Here is a 21504-nt window from a genome sequence, read left to right as displayed (position 1 = left end):
CATTAGTAAATAAAATGCATATGTTAATGTATTAGATGTAAGCTTTAGTGTTAAGAATATGTTGTAAATAAATTGAGTTCCCTTCCAGCCACGGAACGAGAAAGATCATCTCGCGGCGTTTTTCTTTTTCTTTCGTTAGTTACATCGCTTTGTGATGAGGTTAGGAGTCGACCTCATCACGTACAAAAGCATTTAAATGTGAATAATACGTTATACTGGTACTGGTAGCGTAGACCGACGTCAAGGAAGTGGACGGAAGAAAACAGCAACATCAGCAGAAATGGTACGAAAAGTGAAGAAGCGACTTTATCGAAACCCGCGTCGCAGTGGCCGAAAAATGGCTCCTGAGCTGAACATATCGCAATATTCCATTTGGCAAATATTGAAAAATGAGCTCGGGGTAAAGCCATTGAAATTCCAAAAAGTGTAAGACTTACTCCGCAACAGAAAGAACAGAAAATAGAATCAAAAGAGCTAAAGAGTTGCTTCGCTTGGCCGAAAGTGGTTAACTGCCGAATTTGGTTTTCTCCAATGAGAAAACATTCGTTGTCCAGCAGTTTGTAAACAAACAAAATGATCGTGTTTACTTGCCAAAGAGGTCAGCTGAAAATGTGCACCTTCGGTTGGCCATCAGAACTCAAGCGCCGGCCATGGTGATGGTGTGGCCACTCTCCGCTCGTATTAATCGACCATCAGAATAAATGCCGAATATTATCGCGAAAATATTCTGGAGGGTGTATTAAAGCCTTGGGCACGCAAACATTTTGGCCGCAGACCTTGGACATTCCAACAGGACTCAGCATCATTGCACTCAGCCCACGCCACCCAAGAATGGTGGTTCATCGCTTCATTTCCAGCGCACAATGACCACCAAAATCTCCGGATACTAATCCGTTGGACTATTGTGTCTGGAGTATTTTGGAAAGCAAAGTTAGCACTAAAAAATACCAAAGTGTCGAGTGGGCCAAAATACCTCAGAGCAACATTCGGGCAGCGTGTGACGGTTTCATTGGCCGATTAAAGGCCATAATTGGTGCCAAAGGTGACCAATTTGAACAAATCTAAACTTATTCTAAAATTTGATGCTATTTCCGACATTTTTTGCTTTCATTCAATAAAATTTAAAAAAAATTAAAAATTTTTTATCTCACCCTGTATAGTTTATGAGAGTTGAAATTCAGTTGCCCTTACAAAATCCCTTAGCTGTTTTATTTCATGGGGTCGTTCCCTAAGAATTGAGATCTGATATTTGCAATCGTTGGGAATTGGCAGAGAAAATGATCCAAAGTTTCATCATCTTCTTCCCATACCCTGCATATGCTGTTATCTGCACAACTATCTTATAAAGATGAGCTTGTAGGCCCAATTGACCTGTAAGGTTCTCTTTTACCCTACTAACTTCTTTCTTGCCTAAAAAGAGAAGGTTCTTCGTTTTTACCTCATTGGGGTCGCCCTATTGGATTTTTGTGGTTTTCTGTACACCTTCATTGTTGGGCGTTTCTTGCCCATGTTTTTAACTCTCTACTATACATTCATATACAAATTAGGGCAGATTTATCCAATTTGATTTTTCCAAAATATTGTCTTCCACACATGATCACATTTCCGCATCCCACAATCATACATTTTTTTTTGGAAAAAAAAATATTTTATGTATTTATATAATTTCCACCATCAAATGAACAAAGTTTCAATGCTGAATATCTTACCCTATAAATTATTGTGGCATGTAAGCAGTCCAGTTCGCATTGGGCGCCACTTGTGACAAAAATGAGAAAAAAACCTTTTTTTAACAATCTTATATATTTAGCTAATTTGTCTTATCAAATATTGTCAGTTCCTGCCTTTTCCGAAATATAGGTCTAGATCGATTCAGATACAAGTCGATTTGTATAATCTAATTTGTCTAGAATCTAAAACAATTGTTTCGAAATTGTATGCCTTTAGCACGCAACTTAATTTTTGTTTGCTTCACTGTGAGCCATTAAATATTGAAAGACCTAATGCTCAGTAGCACGAAAAATATCCCTTGCGTGTAACATAAAATATTTGCGGTTGCAAAAGTTAATATTAACTCACAAAACATAGAAAAAGTCAATAACTTCTTTTCATTGCTTCAAATATTTCACTCCATGTACATATGTTTATGGTTTTGTGTGATTACCGCAAACTCCCATACGCGCACACATGTATGAGTATGTGTTGTATTCAAAGAAATTTGATATAATGACGAACATAGACCTACAGGTGAAACCTCCATATGTGTGTGTGTGAGTTTGGGGGGATACACACATATCCCTGGCGTATAAAATTGTGTGTGTTTGAAAATGATGTGAATTGAATTTGGCGCTACAGGTGTCCATGGTGTGAAGTATCTTCCTTTTCACTTTAACTAATCAAAAATTAATTAAATAAAAGGAGATTTGCTACGGTAATTGGAATTTTGTTGGGGCTTTAAAAGGTGTTGTAGTACATTGTTTCCATTTCCTGGTTTCAGATTTTTTGTATACTCTACAACACAAGGTGGTCAGGATATTATGTTTTTGTGCATTTGTTTGTAACAGGCAACAGGAGACGACATATTTATTGCATTTATTGCCCGATCGAGATGAAAGTTCGCACAAATCATTTGTTTTACCCAAGGACGAACCCTATTGAAATGGGAGATAATCAGCCATCATTTAGATATAACTCCCATATATATCTTCGTCCGACTTGCCTTTTATTGCGCACCAAATGTGTAATATTGGACCAAATGGGATGGCATTTGGCACTTACGACCAAATTGAGCCTAGAAACAAGCATGTCAAAATTGATGGAAAGCAGTTCAGATATAGCTATAGCTCCCATATATGTTGTTCCTCCGATTGGTTATTTTTGTACTCCGCAGCCGTAAGATGCACTCCGTAACAACGATATTCGGGAAATATATCAAATACAGCTCGGAAATACCTTTGCCAAATTTTATCGAGATCGGGTCAGATTTGGATATAGCTCCCATATATATCTTCGTCCGATATGCTTTTTATTGTGCACCAAACGTGTAATATTAGCCCAAATGGGATGGAATTTGGGACGTACGACCAAACTGCATGTGGAAACAAGTATGTCAAATTTGATGAAAATCGGTTCAGATATAGCTATAGCTCCCATATATATTGTTCCTCCGATTTGTTATTTTTGTCCTCCACAGCCGAAATATGCACTCCGTATCTACGATATTCGGAGAAATATATCAAATACAGCTCAGAAATACCTTTGCCAAATTTTATCGAGATCGGTTCAGATTTGTATATCTCTCCCATATATATCTTTATCCGATTATCCCTTTTTGGTGCATCAAACTTGGAATATTAGCCCAAATGGGATAGAATTTGGCAGTTACCACTAAATTGAGTGTGGATGCAAGTATGTCAAATTTGGTGAAAATCGGTTCAGACATAGCTATAGCTCCCATACATAGTGTTCCTTCGATTTGTTATATTTGGCCTCCACAGCCGTAATATGCACTCCGTAACAACGATATTCGGGGAAATATATCAAAAACAGCTCAGAAATACATTTGCCAAATTTTATCGATATCGGTTCAGATTTGCATGTAGCTCCCATATATATCTTTATTCGATTTGCCCTTATTTGTGCACCAAACGTGTAATATTAGACCAAATGGGGCGGAATTTGGCACTTACGACCAAATTGAGTGTGGAAACAAGTATGTCAAATTTGGTGAAAATCAGTTCAGATATAGCTAAAGTTCCCATATATATTGTTCCTCCGATTTGTTATATTTGCTCTCCACAGCGGTAATATGCATTGCGGAACAACGATATTCAGGGAAATATATCAAATATAGCTCAGAAATACATTTGCTAAATTTTATCGAGATCGGTTCAGATTTGCATATAGCTCCCATATATATCTTTATCCAATTTCAAGTTAATTGTGCACCAAACGCATAACACATGCCCTAATCGAAAATCGATTCAGAAGAGGATAATCGTCTCATATATCAGTTCCTTTGGTTGTTAAATTATAACTATAATCATAGCTGATATGATTTAATTCTCACAAATATCTCCCATAAAAACTTTTATTTGTTAAGTGAAGCTCTGCTAAATATGCAAAGGGGTGTAGAGTAACATAACGTCGGCCTGACCTACTTTAAGACTTTCTTTGCTGATTTAATATTTAACTTTTTAATTTATGCCCTGTTCCATAACCTGCAAAGAATATACCAGATTTGCATTTTTTTCGATATAATAAAGGGAAAATCGGTTATCGTAGTAAAAACTTTTACATTCTCGCAGTTTTGGAACATATTATTAATTTTTCGAAATCATCACTTTTAGCTTCAACTACTTCTTGGCGTTCTAGAAGATGTAGTATTAGATTCTTTTCATTTCCTAGTTTTAGTATTTTTTTTTTTTTTTTTCAAAATTTTACTCTTTACTTTTAATTTTTCAAAATCAGCACTTGCAGGTAAAACCTTTTGTTGGCGTTTTAAAACATATTGTATTACATTTCCAAGTTTAAGAAATGTTTTAAAGATTTAACTCTTTATTTTAACCACTCCAAATCATCACTTGTATTTTCAACTTTTTATTGACAATCCAATTTCCAATGTTTCCGTTGAATGTCCTCCGTCAATCGTTTTTATCGCTTTCATCCTTAATCAATATTTACTTAAAATTTTAACTTTTGGGTTTTCCTCGTCCTTCTCCTTCCTCTTTGTTGTTTACTTTCACTTCCTTAATCAACAAGCTAGCATCAATGTCTTGTACAAACTGTTTACACTTGATTTATTTTTCTATTCTTATTTTTTTCTCTCTTAACTTTAAGAAAACAAAACGCATGTTGAGTTAGTTGTGTGTTGGCTCTTATCTATGTAAATATTTTTATACAAAACTCAAAAACACACACTCGCTAATACTTCAAAGGACAGAGTGACCGTTTTCAAAGTGCGACAGCAACAACTAAATATATACATACTTCATCTGAACTCCAACATGTCTCTGAAGCTAATAATAACAGAGGACAAGAAGCCATGTGCATGAAGAGAAGGTGCTCACACACAGATTCCCACACGCACACACACTACTTACACACATAGTATATCATGGCAGCTCCAAACAATGAATGTTTGTTACATTTTCTATACCCACCCAATATGTGATACATGTACGCGTGTGTGTGTCATTTTGATAAAGGGTGCCATGTCAATGTGTGTCATTTTATGCTCATAGTGGCAAGTTGTTTATTGGCCTCACTTGACACATGTATGTACGTACACCTGCTGAGAACGTACATCATGTCATCATCTTGAGTAGCATGTCACTTCGATTTGCACTCATTGTCATGCACTTTGAACTAATACTCTAAACACATTTCATTTTTTTTTCGTTTTCTCCTTACTTTGTCATTTGCTGAAGTGAGTGAACGTGCTCATTCTCACTGTTGCTGGGGAGTATACATATACAGATGAACGAACGAACGTACGAACGTTTGGTTGTGCAACTGTGCGTATGAGTATGATATACAACAATATGATTTCCGGACTTTAGTATGTTATACGGTGCTATATCAGATTTATGTATGGGGAAAACCAACGAGGAGTTGCTGCGCAAGATTTTAACGAATTTAATAGGTGTGTCTGGTTACTTTCCCTGCAGGAATTGTCCAGCAACATCTTTCTGAGAGAGTAAGGTAGTTTTATTCTCTTTTGCAAGGAAATTGCGAAAAGTAAACAGACGGTATTCCTGCACAAGCTTGCAACTAATCAGCTGATTTGTCAAAACAAACCAATTTGTCCCCCTTTAAAAGAATTAAACGAAAGGAACCACCACCAATTTCACAAGTTTTATAAATAAAAAGGAAATTGGCAATAAAATAAAAGTATGAGCAATAAAAGGAAGATAGATTTGATGTGTTCCGCGGAATCCTTTAAACCAGTTGCTAATGGCATTTGTCTAAAAATGTTGGAAATAGTCTTTTATTTTCTTATAACATATTAATATTTATGTTTTTCACATTTTGTAAAGTTGTTCTCCAAAAACAATTAGTCTTGTTAATTCCAAAACAATATTTTCAAATTAAAAGCACAAAAAGAAATAAGTAAACAATAGAAAACATCTGATTGAATGTCGATGAATGAGAAGAAGAAGAGTTGCAAGAGATTGCAGGAAGAAATTTTTCCAGCAAGAATTTGCAAACTCTCACTGAAAGAACTGTCAAAATTTCTCTCTCCAACCGCTCTCTTTTGCAGAACTTTTGGGTTAACAGACGACTTCCAGTAACAATTTGTAACAATTGTTACAAACTTTAAGGTAACCAGACATACCTAATGTTTCATTTTGTATTTCCCGCGCGTTTTTCTTTTCGTTCGTATGATGATGCTTAGTTGTTTGTTGCTCTCGCCAAATGTTTGAATGTAACCGTTCGTTGTTTGTTCTTTGCTTTGTTGGCCCTGTTGAACGAATGAAATTCGAAATGCCTTGGCATCCGCCTTTTATAGCTTCTGTTATTCTCGTGGTGTCAGAACTCACTTGCCATTTGTCAACTTTGCAATATGCCGTTATATACACACACATAAACACAGCGACACTTTACTTTGTGCAAATGAGAGGGTTGGATGTCGTGTCCCATCATTTCATTGGAAAAATGTGTGTGTGTGTATGTCCGAGGGTATGTAGGTATGTTGCTACAAGTCATACTTGTTCTATATTAATGGCTATTGAATGTGCGTTCAAATGATGATGATGAGATGTCCCTTCGGTCTTGTCGCGAAAAAAATATATTTTTTTGATGTTAGGGATGTCGATAGCGGAATATAAAGTCTTCAACACAAAAAATAGATAAAGGAAAAAATTAATTAAATGAAAATAGAGCTAAAAATAAAAGACACGTGTATTGGCGCTTTGAAAGTTTACATCGCAAAGTAACCTAAATATAGGGACAAACTCTCCTCCTTTCCACACTTTTTGAGAATTTTGGAATACGATATTTAGCTATAAAGAGTCTTCGGCAATATGAAATTCACTACATTTAGGCTGATATTAGCCATTATTTGCACAATAAAAGTTAAATCGGATTAAGGATGTATATGGGACCTATATCCAAATCTGAACCGATCTCGATAAAATTTGGCAAAGACATTTCCGAGCTCTTTAAGATATCTGGTACCAAATATCATTGTTGTGGAGTGCATCTTACGAATATGAGAGACTTAAAAATCAAATCCGATGAAACATTTATACGGGAGCTATAGCTATATCTGAACCAATTTTCTCCAAATTTGTCGCACTTGCTTCGAGACTGAATTCGGTCGGATGTTTCAAAATTCAGGTAATTTTAATTGATATTGGCCCTTTGGAGCACAATTAACCCGAAATCAGTTGAAGATATATTTGGGAGCTGTATCCAAATCTTAACCGATTTACATTAAATTTGGCAGAGGTATTTCTAGGCTGTATCTGATATCTGGTAACAAATATCATTCTTGTGGAGTGCATATTTCGGCTGTGGAGAACAAAAATGGCAAATCGGATGAACAATATATAGAGGGTGAGATGAAAAAACTGCAACCAATTTTAGACTGTGGTAATTTCTAAGCTACTCGTCCGACAGCTGTTAAAATTATTCCAGTTACAGCTCATTATATTCTTTACAAGCGTACAAAAGCATTTTGGTGAGAATTTTCCAGAAAAAAACTTATTCGTGATGGAATTCAGGGGTGATAGTGTGATTTCCATGGTACAATGAATTCAAGGTAGGGCTATGATACCATATGATTTCAATTTTTTTTATTTTCTTGGCTTAATATGTCATCTTTATTTGTTTATGTATGAGTTTTGTTTTCAACAACAAAAAAAAATGTTCAGAAAACATTCAAATTCGGTTGTTTTTAAAATGTTTATTTCATCGTATGCATCGACAAAATCTAGAGTTTTTGTAGCGAAATAATCCTTTAGAGAAATATAGAACTTGGTTTTGAAAAGAAGTGTTGACCTTTCATTCAGTTTTCGCGGTTTTCAATTATTTATTCAAAATAAATGCAACAAGTTGTTTGATTTTTTATTGTTTTGATACTAATTCTGACATTACAAGCCAAACAGGAGGACTATGTACTTGCAATTTTTTCAAAGTTGGCCTACCTTCTCTTCATTGTACCATGATTTCTTTATATTTGGCTGGAAAAACTCAAGTGGCTATCGTTAGAGCACTTCAGCATTTAAATGTGAATAAATCTTTTGTGTCTCGTTCCATCGCGCGTTACCGTGATACTGGTAGCGTGGCCCGACGTCAAGGAAGTGGACGGAAGAAAACAGCAACATCAGCAGAAATGGTTCGAAAAGTAAAGAAGCGACTTGATCGAAACCCGCGTCGCAGTGGCCGAAAAATGGCTCATGAGCTGAACACATCGCAATATTCCATTCGGCAAATATTGAAAAATGATCTCGAGGTCAAGCCATTGATATTCCAAAAAGTGCAAGAACTTACACCGCAACAGAAAGAAAATAGACTCAAAGGACCTAAAGAGTTGCTTCGCTTGGCCGAAAGTGGTGAACTGCCGAATTTGGTTTTCTCCGAAGAGAAAACATTCGTTGTCCAGCACTTTGTAAACAAACAAAATGATCGTGTTTACTTGCCAAAGAGGTCAGCTGAAAATCAGTTGGCTACCAGAACTCATGCGCCGGCCATGGTGATGGTGTGGGCCGCAATAATAGCCGATGGTCGCTCTCCGCTCGTATTAATAGACCGTGGCGTCAGAATAAATGCCGAATATTATTGCGAAAATATTCTGGAGGGTGCATTAAATCCTTGGTCACGCAAACATTTTGGCCGCATACCTTGGACATTCCAACAGCAGTCAGCACAATCGCACTCAGCACGTGCCACCCAAGAATGGTTACAAAATGAGATTCCTCGCTTCATTTCCAGCGCAAAATGGCCTCCAAAATCTCCAGATACCAATCCGTTGGACTATTGTGTCTGGAGTATTTTGGAAAGAAAGGTTGGCCCTAAAAAATACCAAAGTGTCGATCACCTCAAGCAAGCGCTTCGCCGGGAATGGGCCAAAATGGACCGCAGAGCAACATTCGGTCAGCGTGTGACGGTTTCATTGGCCGTTTGAACGCCATAATTCGTGCCAAAGGTGTCCAATTCGAACAAATCTAAACTTATTCTAAAATGTGATACTTTTTCCGAGATTTTTTGCTTTAAAAAATGTAAAAACTATGGCGTTTCACTTTGTTGCAGTTTTTGTATCTCATCTTGTAAGTCTAACCGCCGATGACCTTTGCCAGAAAAAAAATTCTCTGATGTATCTAACCCTAAGCGCCAACTTCGAAATTATAACACTATGTACAACCGACATTAATTGACATGTATTTTGCCCCAAAATGTTTAGTTTACTTCCTCACTTCCTTGCAGGACATCCCTACCTTGCGTGCACTAACAACATAAACGGTTGCTTTGCTTCGTTGTTCTCTTTTTTTATTAAATTTCCTTATCTCAACCACTTAAAGATAAAATATTAAATAACAATCGATTAAGGGTCAAGACAAGGATACACAAAGGAAATTGTTGGTTATCTATTACAATTCGTATACCAATTAACCCTTAAACACCCCATGTCATATACCAAAAAAAGTATGTCAAGACCGATTTCACTACGCCAATATGCCAAGAATAAATATTTCACTTAAACTTCATTAGACCATATAAATGCCAAAATACAAGTTTGATAAAAACAAATAATATCTGTAAGTTTGTTTAGTTTAAGGGTTAAATTCCTAAGTATGGATGTATGTACGGATGTATCTGTTAAAGTGAATTTATTTTGTCTACAAACTTAATTGTTTCAAAAAGGGATTATTATCCCTTTTACCACGCTCTTCCTTTTATTTGTACAACTATTTGGAAGGATTGACATTTTGTCAATTATGGGAATTAGGACAAGTACAAAAAAAACAACAAAAATAAATAGAATAAAAGGACAATATCATTAATGTGCTAAAAATTTCTTAATTGAAATTAAACGTAATTGATTCTTGACCCTGATATTTTTTATAGAATATAATGATATTAAAGCTCTTAAGGAACATTAAAAACATGGCAAAATTATGCTAGTTGAATACCTCGGTTTAATAATTATACCTTCAGCCGTATGGCTAGTATACCCTAAACAGGATGACATAAAAGAAACTGCAACAAAGTCAAACGCCATAATTTTTACATTTTTTTTTAATTTTATTGAATGAAAGCAAAAATATCGGAAATAGCATAAAATTTTAGAATATGTTTAGATTTTTTCGAAATGGTCACCTTTGGCACGAGTTATGGTCTTCAAAATGCCAATGAAACCGTCACATGCTGCCCGAATGTTGCTCTGCGGTATTTTGGCCCATTCCCGGCGAAGCGCTTGCTTGACGTGATCGACACTTTGGTATTTTTTTAGTGCCAACCCTGCTTTCCAAAATACTCCAGACACAATAGTCCAACGGATTGGTATCCGGAGATTTTGGTGACCATTGTGCACTGGAAGTGAAGAGAGGAACCTCATTTTGTAATTTGTGGCGCGTGCTGAGTGCGATGGTGCTAAGTCCAGTTGGAATGTCCAAGGTCTGCGGCCAAAATGTTTGCGTGCTCAAGGCTTTAATACACCTTCCAGAATATTTTCGCGATAATATTCGGCATTTTTTCTGATGCCATGGTCGATTAATATCGAACGGAGAGCGACCATCGGCTGTTATGGCGGCCCACACCATCACCACGGCCGGCGCATGAGTTCTGGTGGCCAACCGAGGGTACACATTTTTAGCTGATCTCTTTGGCAAGTAAACACGATCATTTTGTTTGTTTACAAACTGCTGGACAACGAATGTTTTCTCATCGGGGAAAACCAAATTCGGTAGTTCACCACCACCACTTTCGGCCAAGTGAAGCAACTCTTTAGCTCTTTTGGGTCAATTTTCTTTCTGTTGCGGGATAAGTTCTTGCACTTTTTGGAATCAATGGCTTTACCTCGAGCTCATTTTTCAATATTTGCCGAATGGAATATTGGGATATATTCAGCTCACGAGTCATTTTTCGGCCACTGCGACGCGGGTTTCCATCAAGTCGCTTCTTTACTTTTCGAACCATTTCTGCTGATGTTGCTGTTTTCTTCCGTCCACTTCCTTGACGTCGGACTACGCTACCAGTATCACGGTAACGAGCGATATATACGAAACACAAACGATTTATTCACATTTAAATGCTGGAGTGCTCTAACGATAGCCACTTGTGGTTTTCCAGCCAAATATAAAGAAATCACACTATCACGCTTGAATTCCATCACGAATAACATTTTTTTGGAAAATTCTCACCAAAATGCTTTTGTACGCTTGTAAACAATATAATGAGCTGTCTCTGGAATAATTTTAACAGCTGTCGGACAAGTGTCTTAGAAATGACAGCAGTCTGAAGTTGGTTGCAGTTTTTTCATCTCACCCGGTATCTCATAGAAAGTGTAGGAAGTAACCAATATAGTCCAAAGCTGACACGGCGTAATATTTATATTATATTTAGTTAGGTCCGATACGAAATGGACAACATTGACGCGTTCCTTCAGAACCTACTTCATAGAGGGTCAACAATTCGAATAATCATAACAGAGGTCAAAATATATTTAAATAATGGAACATTGGCTGAGGGTATGCATCTGTCGGCAAAACCGACTGATACTTTTTATTATACCCTCCACCATAGTATGAAGGGTATATTAAGTTTGTCATTCCGTTTGTAACACCTCGAAATATACATTTTAGACCCCAAAAAAGTATATATATTCTTGATCAGCATAAAATTCTATGTCGATTTAGCGATGTCCGTCTGTGGAAATCCCTCTAGCTTCCGAACGAATTGAAGTAGATTAATAAAATTTTACTCATATATATGTTATGTCTGCAGGACTTTTGGAGTTGAAAATGGGCCATGTAGGTCCACGTTTTGGTATAGCCCCCATATAACGGTACCTCTCGATATTCGATATTTTGATGATTGTAGCGACATTATTCACCGGAATTGTTTCAAATTTGGTTTTTGAATTTCGTAATGGATACTACAGCCTATGACAGAAATTTGTTTGTGCAGGTCTACGTCTTCGTATAGCTCCCATATTAGGGTACCTCCCGATATTCCGTATTTTGATGATTTTAGCTACATTATTACCTATTTTTTAAGTTTCGCATTTGAATATTGTAATGTCTTATGACAAATATTACCTATGCAGGTCTATGACGTCGTATAGACCCTAATATAGCAGCTACATTCGGCATTTTTAACATTTCAACATAATTTTTAACGGATTTTATTGTTTTTGAGAATTGCCAAATTCGTTCCAAATGGTGGAGGGTATTCAAAGTTCGGCCCGGCCGAACTTACAGCTTTTTTACTTGTTTTTAATTTAATTTTATTAAATTGGTAAAATTTCCAAATAGAGCTTTTGTGTCATTAGTTTAATTAGAAGCTTAAAAACCAGCAATTTTTTACAGTAATGTTTATAAACTGATTTGAATTTTTGTAAAAATGTTTAATCTTATTCTATATGATATTGAAACCAACTCCTTCCCTTTCCTCATCAAAATATCCAACATATATTTCGGATATTTCCATAACATACAGCCTTCTATGTACCCTTAAATAATATTAACAATTAGTTTCCTATTTCTCTTTGGGTCGTAGATTATTGAAACTGCATTAAATTAATTGCTGCCTGCTGCTTCTGCTGAAAAAGGATAAGAATAAAATATGGTTGTAGCATGGCCTTTTTGTTTATATATATGTGTGTGTGTTCTGTTGAGTTTGGTCCTTACATCCAAAACACCAATGTTTTGATAAGAAAATGCTATAAACACAACTAGTAAACTGTGTACAAAAGCCTGTGGGTGTTCACGATCACTGTAGTTGGTTGTGCCATAAAAAAACGTACATTAATGTGGGTCGTAAAGATGGCGGTGTTAAAGAGGATACCTATAAACAAATTGAGGTTTTAATTAATATAAAAAATCCGAATTATTCCGAAGGAATGGACCAATACTGTCCATTTCGTATCGGACCTAACAAAATATGATATAAATGTTGCGACGTGTCAGATTTGGACTATATTAGTTACTTCTTTCACTATGTATGAGATACAGGGTGAGATGAAAAACTGTCACCAACTTCAGACTGCTTTCATTTCTAAGCCACTCGTCCGAGATCGGTTAAAATTATTCCAGTGACAGCTTATTATATTGATTACAAGCGTACAAAAGCATATTGGTGAGAATTTTCCAGAAAACGAGTAATTCGTGATGGAATTCAAGCGTGATAGTGTGATTTCTTTATATTTGGCTGGAAAACCACAAGTGACTATCATTAGAGCACTCTAGCCTTTAAATGTCAATAAATCTTTTGTGTCTCGTACCATCGCTCGTTACCGTGATACGCTGGTAGCGTAGCCCGACGTCAAGGAAGTGGACGGAAGAAAACAGCAACATCAGCAGAAATGATTCGAAAAGTAAAGAAGCAAGGGCGGGGTAAAGCCCATGAAATTCCAAAAAGTGCAAGAACTTACACCGCAACAGAACGAAAAAATAGGCTCAAAAGAGCTAAAGAGTTGCTTTGCTTGGCCGAAAGTGGTGAACTGCCGAATTTGGTTTCCTCCGATGAGAAAACATTCGTTGTCCAGCATTTTGTAAACAAATAAAACGATCGCATTTACTTGCCAAACAGGTCAGCTGAAAATGTGCATCTTCGGTTGGCCACCAGAACTCAAGCACCGTCTATGGTGATAGTGTGGGCCGCCATAACAGCAGATGGTCGCTCTCTGCTTGTATTAATCGACCGTGGCATCAGAATAAATGCCGATATTCTAGAGGGTGTATAAAAGCCTTGGGCATGCAAACATTTTGGCCGCAGATCTTGGACATTCCAACAGGATTCAGCAGCATCGCACTCAGCACGCGCCTCCCAAGAATGGTTACAAAATGAGGTAACTCGCTTCATTTCCAGCGCACAATGGCTACCAAAATCTGCGGATACCAATCCGTTGGACTATTGTGTCTGGCGTATTTTGGAAAGCAATGTTGGCACTAAAAATTACCAAAGTGTCGATAACCTCAAGCAAGCGCTTCGACGGGAATGGGCCAAAATACCGCAGAGCAACATTCGGGCAGCGTGTAAAGGTTTCATTGGCCGTTTGAAGGCCATAAGCTGACCAATTCGAACAAATCTAAACTTATTCTAAAATTTGATGCTATTTTCGACAGTTTTTGCTTTCATTCAATAAAATTTAAAAAAAAAAATTAAAAATTATGACTTCAGACTTTTTTGCAATTTTTTTTATCTCACCCTGTAGTTATTTAATGGCATAATACAATGTTGAATGTTTATGGATAATTCATGGTAGAATCAAGAAGGTAATGTCATGCAATCATATGTTTATAATTTTTTCAAAAATTATTCATTTGACAACATCTCATTGTCAAAATTTGTATTTAAAAATCCATTGCATATACACAAATCAGAGATGGGAACCTGTTTTAATGTAGTAAATTACGGAAAATACAGAGATAGGTATGCTTATTTGAAATGACTTTACATTCTTAATTTCACCGTGGAATTATTCTTACTGAGTCATTTTTATATTATTTTAAAACCATCATTTTTAAAACCTTTAGATTCTCGCAGGTTCACACTACTATTAATGATTTAGTTATTTCCACCGAACTTTATCATAAATTCAGCTTATGTGTTACTATGTATTATTGCTTCACGTCCCACTCTAGTGTCACATGTCTGTTCGTGTATACTTGAGAATTCTTGTAACGGAAGGATATAAAGCCGCTGGGATGTAGCTGTTCATTTTGCGTGTCTATGTCCTTTTTTGTTTTTTTTTTTTTATTTTATTTTTCCTACACTAAGCCATCACATTCACTGGCATTAAAGTGATAAATGTGACAAATCTTTAATTGACACCAACTAACATAGACTGATATCTGGGGCTAAACAACAATAGTGCACAGTTAATGACTTGGCAAATGTTTAAGTACCTCCTTTATTAAAGTGTGATTCAAATACAACATTATGTTATTATAAACAGACACACATCCGCCTTTATGAATATTATGCCAAAAGCAAATCAAAAAGCCCCCATAGAAGTCAAATGCTTTGGTAATGTTACATTTGTTTTGTAATAAAATATCAAAATAAATCCACTTCAGTAGATAAATGTGTCTAAATACATAAAACGGTAAGTCTGCAGTTTATGTTCGGGAGCTACACTCAATTTATTGTCAGAAAATTTCCCACATCATTATTATTTATAGGACACAAAGGACACAATATAGCATAAAGTTTATGTTAAGTTTATATTTATTGTGGCTTAAACAGCATCGTTTTATAAAACATATGTTGTCGATTAATTTAAATGCCCATGATCCCTTCAGAAATAAAGGATAACTTTTAACTATTATCTTTTTTGGCAACATTGGTTTAAACAGCTCATATAGGTATATGTGTCTTCGGCAATATTAGATATAAAAATAGATGGAATATTTTAGTCGAAAATTGTAACCCTCAGGGAGTCAACAAAGAGGTCTTATGTAAATATGGTTAAAGTGTCCCTTTAATCGGGATGGAAGCAACTCAAAATGTTCTGCAAAATAATTTGTCACAAAATTGTAATTTAGGTCCTAGAAGACAGCAAGAACGCCAGTTATTCATATATATTAAAAACACATTTAAGGGATAAAGCAGAACTTTGTGTAAAAATCTCCAATAAAGCATAATTTTAGAAGGACGATGTTAACGACAAAAAGTTTCTTTATAAAATTTTACTGCAAGTTACCAAAAAAAGAAATCTCTATTTCCACAACATATCAAACAAGTAAAAAAGCTGTAAGTTCGGCCGGACCGATCTTTGAATGCCCTCCACCATTTGGAACGATTCTGGCAATTTTCAATCTTAAAAATACCGAACGTAGCCGTTATATTAGGGTCTATACGACTAAGGGGACTTTCATAGGCAACTTTTGTCATAAACCATTACAATATTCAAATGCGAAACTTGAATAAAAAATTCAGTGAATAATGTCGCTAAAATCATCAAATATCGTGAGGTACCGTTTTATGGGGGAATACGAAGACGTGAACCTGCACAGACAATTTTCTGTCTTAGACTGTAGTACCCATTACGAACTTCAAACACCAAATTTAAACAATTCCGGTGAATAATGTCGCTAAAATCATCAAAATACCAAATATGGGGGGTACCCTAATATTGGAGCTATTCGAAGACGTGGACCTCTAAAGACAATTTTCTGTCGTAGGCTGTAGTAGCCATTACGAACTTCAAATACCAAATTTGAAACAATTCCTGTGGATAATGTCGCTAAAATCATCAAAGTACTAATATCAGGAGGTACCATTCTATGGGGGCTATGTGAAGACGTGGTCTTGCACAGACAATTTTCTGTCTTAGGCTGTAGTATCCATTACGAACTTCAAATACCAAATTTGAAACAATTCCGGTGAAAAATGTCGCTAAAATCATCAAAATACCGAATATAGGGAGGTACCGTTATATGGGGGCTATACGAAGACGTGGACCTGCGCAGACAATTTTCTGTCTTAGACTGTAACAATTTCGGTGAATAATATCGCTTAAATCACCAAAATACCGAAAAAGGGAGGTACTATTATATGGGGACAATAAGAAAACATGGACCTGCATCACCCATTTTCAATACCAAAAGTCCTGCAGAAATAATACACATTTTGGTAAAATTTTATCAACCTACTTCATTTCGTTCGGAAGCTAGAGTGACGGACGGACATTCCTAATTCGACATCGAATTTTATGCTGATCAAGAATATATATACTTTGTGAGGTCTAAAATGTATATTTCGAGGTTTGACAATCTTAATATACCCTCCATACTATGGTGGAGGGTATAAAAACATATTTTAGGGATAAAATCGTACTTTGTGTAAATATCAAAGCATCATTTTAGAAGGATGACATCAATTTTCTCCATCAAATTTTACAGTAAGTTACCAATGAAAAGAATTCCTTATTTCCACAGGGTATCGAAATATAATTGCATCAATGTTTCCAAAAAAAAAAAAATATTCCCAATTTTACCTTGGACTTTTTTTCGCGTTGACGCCTGAAAGTAACATCAAATTTTGTTTTAGACAGAAGGTGTCAATAGAAGAAATATTCTACACGAAATTCCATTATTAATCTCAGAATAAGCCATACTGTACCAGGTTTTATGAAAATTTCATTCAAAACTTATGTACTTTAAGTGAAAACTATGAGTTTGCTTTTCTTTAACACGCCGAGTGAAATATCTCCCTTTATACCTCATTTTTTGGGGAAAATGTCAAAGTAAGAATAATTTGAGATCAAATTTCATTGTAAGTCTCCGAACAAAAGAAATTTGTATATTCAATATTTACCATGAAAAAAATAGCATAAATATGTTATATTAAATCTTATTCATTTCTAAAAATTTGAACACTTTTTCCCAATTCGCTACAAATTTTCTTATAATTTCACTTTAATCATTAATAGTACTAGTTTTAATAGTTTCTGTGTTCCTAGGCTAAATGTTGTTAAGACCCTTGAGATATTTTTCATAATATTTACGATAAAGCTGTGAAATTTGATAGAAATCTTTCGATTACTTCCAGAATTATTGGTGTGGAAAATAGGTTATATGGGTTAACACGCCGAGTGAAATATCTCCCTTTATACCTCATTTTTTGGGGAAAATGTCAAAGTAAGAATAATTTGAGATCAAATTTCATTGTAAGTCTCCGAACAAAAGAAATTTGTATATTCAATATTTACCATGAAAAAAATAGCATAAATATGTTATATTAAATCTTATTCATTTCTAAAAATTTGAACACTTTTTCCCAATTCGCTACAAATTTTCTTATAATTTCACTTTAATCATTAATAGTACTAGTTTTAATAGTTTCTGGGTTCCTAGGCTAAATGTTGTTAAGACCCTTGAGATATTTTTCATAATATTTACGATAAAGCCGTGAAATTTGATAGAAATCTTTCGATTACTTCCAGAATTATTGGTGTGGAAAATAGGTTATATGGGTTTACTTTTCTGAATGCTTCCCTGGTAAGGATAACTCCGATTTGAAGTATTTTTTTACGTTTTGACGATGTTTTTCATTCAATATATTTCCAAATTTTGACATTTTGAGTTATTATTATGTAGTAACGCTTTTATATAATGATAACCCCCTGCTTTTAGTTATTGCAAGGGGTCTAGGTCATTTTTTTTCCACTACAAGTATTGTTATTTTCACCGAATATATGAGGGTGTATAGTAAAACGTAGATCTCTATAGACAAAGATCTGCCGTCAGAGGTAAAAACCGTTACAAACTCTAAATGACAAATTCGGAACAAATCCGTCAAAAATGATGCTAAAATCGTCCAACAACAGACAGACGAACAGACAAACAATAGCCCATGCTTAAATAACTTAGAATTTTATGCTTAACCAAATTTATTTATATATTTTATGGGGTATCCGACATATATTTCGAGGTGTTAAGAACTGAGTGACAAATTGAAAATACCCAAATTTCCATGGAAGATTGTATAAAACCTTAGAATATATTTAAATAAATAAAGGTTTATTCACAACGTTCCTTGAAGGAGGGAGTGCGAATTCCCTATGTACGTCAATGATTATGAAACCTTTAATTAAAAACAAATCGAATACCTGAAAATATTTTCAATTGAACACAATTTAATCTTAACAATAATTTAACTGCCAAAAATAAAACAATGTTTTACATCACATAAGAATTTATTTTATTCTGTTTAAGATGCATTCCGAAATTATAGATACATAAACTAAATCACACGCATTCATTCATAGATTATATCATATTTATTTGTTATCCAAACCAACTTTATTGAATAATTTATCCTTGGCAATTTGGGCCATTAAACCATGGATCAATTCAATCGATGCACGGCTACAATCCCTGGTGGCTTTGGTTAGTTTATCTTCAGTGCGTTTTTCATTGACATCGCCACCTACAAATTGATATAAATATTAAATCCCTTCCATAACACAAAGCATAAAACCAAAGCCAACTTACCCGACAACAAGAATGTACCTCTTCCCAGGCTCGATTCACTTTGTTCTAATTTCTCGGATAAATCAAATATTTGTCCTGTGGTATAATCGGTATTGGTCAAGAGACCAGAACTACCGAGTGTATTCACCCAATATTTGTTCCACAACGAATCCAACAGCTTACGATCCAATGCTGATTTAAAATAACTCACCTCCAGTGGATAATATTGTTTACAATGAACACCAAAATCTTCAATTTTATTCAATGGAATTGTTTGATATTCTGATGGCTCTTCATTAGGTGGTTTATAACCCTTGGGATAGGTGCGGAATGCACCAAGACAAACTTTTCCCGCCGACACAGTACGTACGGGATCAACAACAATTGCCACAAATGGTTCTTGATAGTTCTGATTAAGCATCTGGGTGGATACATCAATGCCAGACAACCAACAGCCATAGCCGGGATGACTGTGATACCATCCAATGGCATTTTCAAGGCGACCAACTTCTTTAGCCGAATCAATGTAGGCCGACATATACTCGTAAGCCTGAGATTGAGCATTGACCCGTGTTTCGGTGCCTTCCACCGGCAATGCAAATGCATCCATGACAATCTGTAAGAAAGACACCAACATACATATATTACCGTAAAGCACACACAAAGGCAGATGAAAATAGAAATTACCATGGTGTTATCTTCCACTTTACCCAACAGCAAACCCATAATTTCCAAAGTACCACCCGACCGAGCATGCATTACCATTTTCAGCAAAGACAAAGCGGAAATTTTAATATCCTTAAAATAGTGTGGATCTTTCTCCCATGGCTTGGCATCCAGAATCTGCCTTTGTTGGTCGGCATCGTAGCGAAAGATTTCATCACATGCTGGCAGTGTTTTGATGTTATTCTCCAGTTCCCAGGATCTACGTGCGGCATCAGCGTCCATTTTTGCGAATTTTATTTTTATTCTCGTTTAGAGGTGGCAAACAATTGATACTTTAATTTAAAGTGGGGTAGCGAATGACAGTTTTTTATCGATATGCTAAAGCCATGTTCACACTAACCATAATAAATCGATCAGATATGTAAATTATTACATTAATATGCCTAGCCATGATACCAATCTGCTTACGTACCCACACCTCAGACTGCTAGAAAAAGCTGTGTTCCAGAAGTGCAAGAATGCAAAAGTATTAACTGATTCTGAATCCGAATAAAAAATCTACGAGTTTTCCATTTTTTTCGTTATAATGCAAAAATCCGACATCTGTGTCCCAAATGTGATTTTTTAGCTATAATCTTTTGCGCATCTCTCGTGTTTTGTTTCACTGTCAAACACCTTTAGCTTGGTCTACAATTCAAACAACAATGAACAACGCTTGGAAATCATTGAATTTTATTGCCAAAATGTGTTCTCTATTAAAAAAGTTAATCGTGCGCTTTCTCCGTTTTCCGTTCTTGGATTCTTCAAAGGCTTCGTAAATAGGCAGAATTGCAGATTTTGGAGTGAAGATGAGCCAGAAGAATTGCAAAAGTTACCAGAGAATCAAGAAAAGGTCATAGTTTGATGCAACTTTTTTGCCCAAAATACAAGAACTTGACTTGCATAGCATACGGTTTCAACAAAACGGTATCACATGCCACACAGCACTCGTAAGTCCCGATTTATACTAGGCGAGTTTACTGGAGGTAATTTTTGTCTGTCTCTTTTAAACATGGAATTATTTTCAGCAATTTTCTTTTTCATCAATCCCTTTTTCCTCATTTTTATACCCTCCTCTATAGTATGGAGGGTATATTAAGTTTGTCATTCCGTTTGTAACAACTCGAAATATACATTTTAGACCCCACAAAGTATATATATTCTTGATCAGCATAAAATTCTATGTCGATTTAGCTATGTCCATCTGTGGAAATCACTCTAGCTTCCGAACGAAATGAAGTAGTTTGATAACATTTTGTTCAAATGTGTATAATGGTCCACATTTTGGTGTAGGTCCACGTTTTGGTATAGCCCCCATATAACGGTACCCCCCATTAATCGGTATTTTGATGATTTTAGCGACAGTATTCACCGGAATTGTTTCAAATTTGGTATTTCAAGTTCGTAATGGGTACTACAGCCTATCTCGATATCATAAAGGGAAAATCGGTTATCATAGTAAAAAGTTTAACATTCTTGTAGTTCTGGAACAGACAAATACACAGTTTGTATACGTTACGTATTGTTTGGAATAAAAAAACTTATTTGAAGTTTTTTCAAATTTAGATGCAACAGAAATGCATATTTTCCATGTTAATGGGCAACAAAATGCACAATTTTGGGATAAAACAATTGGTCTATTCCGGAACTGCAA

At 35.6% G+C, this 21504-nt stretch overlaps 1 protein-coding gene across 1 annotated transcript; it reads right to left on the bottom strand.

Moving 5' to 3' along the window:
* Positions 1–18849: 18849 nt before the first annotated feature.
* On the bottom strand, positions 18850–20136 carry LOC101899234 (COP9 signalosome complex subunit 5). Its single transcript, XM_011294358.3, has 3 exons — positions 19833–20136; positions 19167–19761; positions 18850–19101 (listed from the first exon to the last, which is right to left on the bottom strand). Exons 1-3 carry the CDS (start codon positions 20091–20093, stop codon positions 18953–18955), a joined length of 1005 nt encoding a protein of 334 aa, XP_011292660.1. The 5' UTR covers positions 20094–20136; the 3' UTR covers positions 18850–18952.
* Between the last annotated feature and the right edge of the window lie 1368 nt (positions 20137–21504).

Source organism: Musca domestica, unplaced genomic scaffold, assembly GCF_030504385.1.
Source record: "Musca domestica strain aabys unplaced genomic scaffold, Musca_domestica.polishedcontigs.V.1.1 55, whole genome shotgun sequence".
In the NCBI taxonomy this organism is placed as follows: Eukaryota; Metazoa; Arthropoda; class Insecta; order Diptera; family Muscidae; genus Musca; species Musca domestica.
The sequence above is the reverse complement of the archived record's forward strand: the minus strand, read 5'-3'. Positions and strand labels throughout refer to the sequence as shown.